At 38.2% G+C, this 4,673-nt stretch overlaps 1 protein-coding gene across 1 annotated transcript; it reads left to right on the forward strand.

The window, feature by feature from the left end:
- Window positions 1-3,000: 3,000 nt before the first annotated feature.
- On the forward strand, window positions 3,001-4,506 carry LOC106793039 (lysosomal thioesterase PPT2 homolog). Its single transcript, XM_014759629.1, has 4 exons — window positions 3,001-3,225; window positions 3,478-3,727; window positions 3,809-3,927; window positions 4,012-4,506. Exons 1-4 carry the CDS (start codon window positions 3,070-3,072, stop codon window positions 4,357-4,359), a joined length of 873 nt encoding a protein of 290 aa, XP_014615115.1. The 5' UTR covers window positions 3,001-3,069; the 3' UTR covers window positions 4,360-4,506.
- The last annotated feature ends 167 nt before the right edge of the window (window positions 4,507-4,673 follow it).

Below are 4,673 nucleotides of genomic sequence, written 5' to 3' on the forward strand. Positions count from 1 at the left end.
TATCGGATCGGGGGGAGAGATGACGCTCCTCCCGTTTTCCCGTTTCCCCGAGGGGACACTTCCGTCCGACCAATATCGTTCCTCTCGCTCTTTCTCCTCCTCAAAACCTCCGCTCTTCTCCTTCTTCTTCATGATTCTCTCGCTCTCTCTCCTGGGCCACTTCCAATATCTTTCGAAATTCTCCAAGCCAGCCATGAATAAACTATTTCCCGACTTTGAATATCTTAGCGTTTTACGCGGAAATGGGACCACCGTTGGAGGGATCGGCTACAAAAAAAGAAGAAAACGAGAAAAAGAGGGACAGAGAGCTAGAGGATGATATCGATTTGATCGACGCCGACCACGGGAATATTCTTCACCTTTTTACACTATTGTATTTTTCCTCTCTCCCTCCCCCACTCTCTCACTCTCTCTCTCTCTTTCTAATTCCCTACACGAACAAAAGAATTTCTTTCTCTTTTATTATTACCATCAACCGAGCTGAAATGTTTCTCGTTGAGTTCGCTGAGATTGTATAAAACCATTTGGCCCCTATCAATGATAAAAGACAACTCGAAACAAGATGAGCATATATATGAATCATAGAAAGATAGACTATTTCAATGGATGATTCAACCGATCATTTCTATCTAATCCTCGAATGATTCGACGAAATGATGAATCTCTATGTTATAATCGCACTTTATCATTAAATTTTCATCTAATTTACTGGCGAATCTTTCGAAATAATTGTCGCCGGTAACAAAGGCGATTAATTTTTCCGACGACGACGACGGCGGCGGCGATGAAATCAGACAGTCAACGTAATGAGTAGCATCGTCTGCCACACAATTCATCGGATGTCGCAAAAGGTGCGAGGAAGGGTGCTGGAGAAGGACCGTCGTGGTTATTAATATTCAGAACGAGGAGTTGGAGCAGGAGCTCGAGCTCAACAACAGGAACCTAAGAGCAGCAGTGCCGAGTGACAAATACCTCGCGCCCCGTCCCAACCCCGGAACGACTCCAGTCTGTAATTAACGCTAATCTCCAGGTCGTTTCTACGACATCGTACCACCCACTTCGTCTTTGCCATCGTACGTCTTTGTACTTACCAAAGAACTGACGACGGTAGCTTAAATGGACTCTCCGCGTTAGTCGATCCTTTTCTCGGCAGACAGATGTTAACGTTCCTACGAACGATACTGTCGATTGTATTTAAACCTTACTCTTTATATGTCTCATTTCGAATAAACTTATTATTTTTCTATTTCTGTATTTACTGTCAAGTACGATTCAAATATAATGTATTTAAATAATTGAAGAAAATTCGTTAAAGAAACAAAAGATCAAAATGTTCGTTGTCGAATAGGTTTGCTAATATTACCGTCGCTATTACCGTCATTCGTTTACAAAAATTCCACATTTGAGTTTGTATAACTAACGCCTTAATATGATATTGTATATTACATCTTATTACGGTAGCGATGGAAATTAGTTTCTAAAACAAACTCAAGAAGCATCGAAATGAATGAGCTCCGAAGAAACGTGATCAATCGAGTTGTAGCTCTTTTACGATTTCTACAAATTTCTTTCGTACAAAGGTAGAGAAAAGAAAAGTAGGAAGACTCGGTCGTAGGGAGGTCAAGAAAGATTCCTTCGCCATGGTATGGACAAGGACATGGTGAACTAAAGTAGCGAGCCAGCCGACCGCGAATATCCTTGATTAAACGCAAAAAAAGAAGAAGATACATGGAGCGACGGTAGTCTTGCGCACAAAACCACTTCCGTCGCTTTTTTCGCCATCTTCGCCATCTTCGCAGCGGTCGAGTTTAAACGTGGAATTGGATTAGCCGACTATCTCTCTCGCTTTTTACCTCTCATATTTCCGCTCTAATTCGGCTAGCAAAACGCATTGATAGTCTCAAAGTCTTAGGTAGAGAATTTGTCCACTTGCAAATAATTCATTGACTGTGTGAAAATTTATCGGCGTACGTGCAAAGAGTTCGCTTATAACTGGATACCAGAAAGGTTCTTACAAATAGCTGATAATATTCGCCTGTTCATGAAAAGGCGGCTGAAAGGAGGAGGATCACGTATTAGGAGAGAAAAGGGATTGTTGTTCGAGGGGCAAATGCCTGATAATCGCGTGGATGACGCCGTTCGAAACAATGCGCTTGACGTCGCGTTACTTCGGCACGAGGTTCGCTGTAGCGGGAGGGTTGATGTCAGAGCGAAGTGATGTATAGTCAGAGCGAGCACGGGAAATGCCACGTGCCCCACCCCCGCCACCTACCATACAAACTCTCCCATAAGTATTAGGGTGCGACTCGCTACATTCGCCTACGCACTACTGCCCTATGCAATTGGATTCCTTTAGTTGTCGGTGGTGGCGGCGGCGGCGGCGGCGGCGCGATCTCTCGCACACAAACGCACACAAACGAACACAAATGCGCACGCGTACACTTTCTCTTTTTCTCTTATTTTCTCCCATCTTCAACCCTTAAACGCCGAACTAAAGCGATCAATGATCGCTTCAATTCGTATTCCAAGACATACGGATTCGATTAGCTTCTGACACAGCGGTTAACGAAAGATTCACCTTTGACATATTGCTCGATACGATTAAATATACTTCTTAATAGATTAGGATGTCCGTAGTTAAACGTACAACAATATTAATCTGTATAAATTTAACATCAGCGAAGATCCAAAAATGTCTAAGGATGATGTTGGAGAGTTTTCACTCGTTTAATGAATACATCGAAAAAGATCGCTCCCTATTCATTCCTACTATTTTCAAATCTATTTTTGAGAAGAGAAAATTGTACAAAAAGTTTAAATAACATAAAAAAGGGTAGAACAAAACTTGTCCAAGCAGCTCCCTATAGCTCTCTACAGTTGTTGATGTTTCCAATATAATTAACCGACGTCGATAAGTAGGATCACCGTCTTATCGGCTGCGGAACGAACAAGGTATAATAAGTGTTATGCAATTTGACCGCATTTTTAGTTTAACCTGGCGCTATTACAGGTTCAAAAATTATCATCCCAAGACTTTAAGGCACAAAGTGTCATTTAATATAACAAAACATGGCGATTGTACGATATCTCTGGTTCGTAAATATTTCTTTTTTAACAGTAATATTATGCGGTAATGGAGAAAAATCGTACCACGCCGTGGTAGTAATCCACGGGGTACTTACTGGCAGTGATAGCATGGAACTTATCAGTAACAGAATAGAAGAAGTAAGTTGTACAAAACAATAATATCTATATAGATGTCGCTAATGTACTATGTTGATTATCATGCAAAAATGATAGCTTAACCAGGAACAGCTGTTTTTAACATTATACAATGTTTCAAAACTTTTCATCGCGCACTCATTAAAATCATCTCTCAATTGAACTCAATTGGAATCAATAATATTTTCATATTATACAAATCACAATAAAATTAAACGTTATTATACATATATATATATATATTTTTTTTTTTAGATGCATCCTGGAAGTCAGGTTTATAATACTATTAGATTTGCTGGTTGGGAAAGCTTGAAACCTATGTGGCGTCAAGTAGAAGAAATAGGAATGGATGTTATATCTATAGGTGCAGCTTTTCCCGAAGGAATTAATTTGATAGGCTATAGTCAGGGAGGTTTACTTGCTAGAGCTATTTTACAGAGATTTCCTGAACATAATGTAAGGAATTTTATATCATTAAGTTCGCCTCAAGCAGGACAGTATGGAAGTAAGACCAATTATAATATATTATAAGTATCTTAGTTATAATAATTATCTATTGAGATATCAATTTCAAATTTTTATCTAGCTCGTTTTCTACATTTATTCTTTCCAAACTTGGTATGCGAAACGGCCTATGAATTGTTTTATTCTAAAGTTGGACAGCTCACAAGCGTAGGGAACTACTGGAACGATCCGCACCACCAGGTTTACTATCTCTCTTTCATTTTCAACGTTATACGTATATGGTATGTAGATTTGATCTAATCAAGATTGTTACTATCGCATTAGGAATTATACTTCAAGTACAGCAAATTTTTGCCATATGTGAATAATGAGGAAACCAATAAAATTGTTTTCAAATCGGGTCTTGCAAAGTTAAACCGTATGATACTCATTGGCGGTCCGGATGATGGTGTAATTACTCCTTGGCAAAGCAGTCAATTTGGATACTATGATCAAAATGAAACGGTCGTAGAATTGCGCGATAGATCTATTTATCAGGATGATCTGATTGGTCTTCAAACTCTAGACAAAGAGGGAAAATTGGATATTATTACTGTCCCAGGAATACCTCATTATGAATGGCACAAAAATATCTCGATAATAGATGAATTTTTACTGCCATATTTAGATTAAAGAAAATATCGTTAATCAAGTTAAATTAATAGCTGTAATAATTCTTAATCACTATTAAATGATGTATATTTATATTTCTCAAAGAACTAATTACACTTTTTACAAGTTTGCATTTATTCCTGTTTTAAGGAAAAAGAATAATAAAAACGATTTAACTTAACGACCTCTAATCATCTTCCCGTAAAGGGTATCATTTTTAGCTCCATGATTGATTCATTGTGTTCACTTATATTCTTTGTATATATCATCTATCTAGTACATCATTTTTCAAACACTTTATTACAATATTAGTGAAAATTATTTCTTATATATAT

Source organism: Polistes canadensis, unplaced genomic scaffold (genome assembly GCF_001313835.1).
Source record: "Polistes canadensis isolate GaletaPanama2010 unplaced genomic scaffold, ASM131383v1 scaffold_10, whole genome shotgun sequence".
Taxonomy (NCBI): Eukaryota; Metazoa; Arthropoda; class Insecta; order Hymenoptera; family Vespidae; genus Polistes; species Polistes canadensis.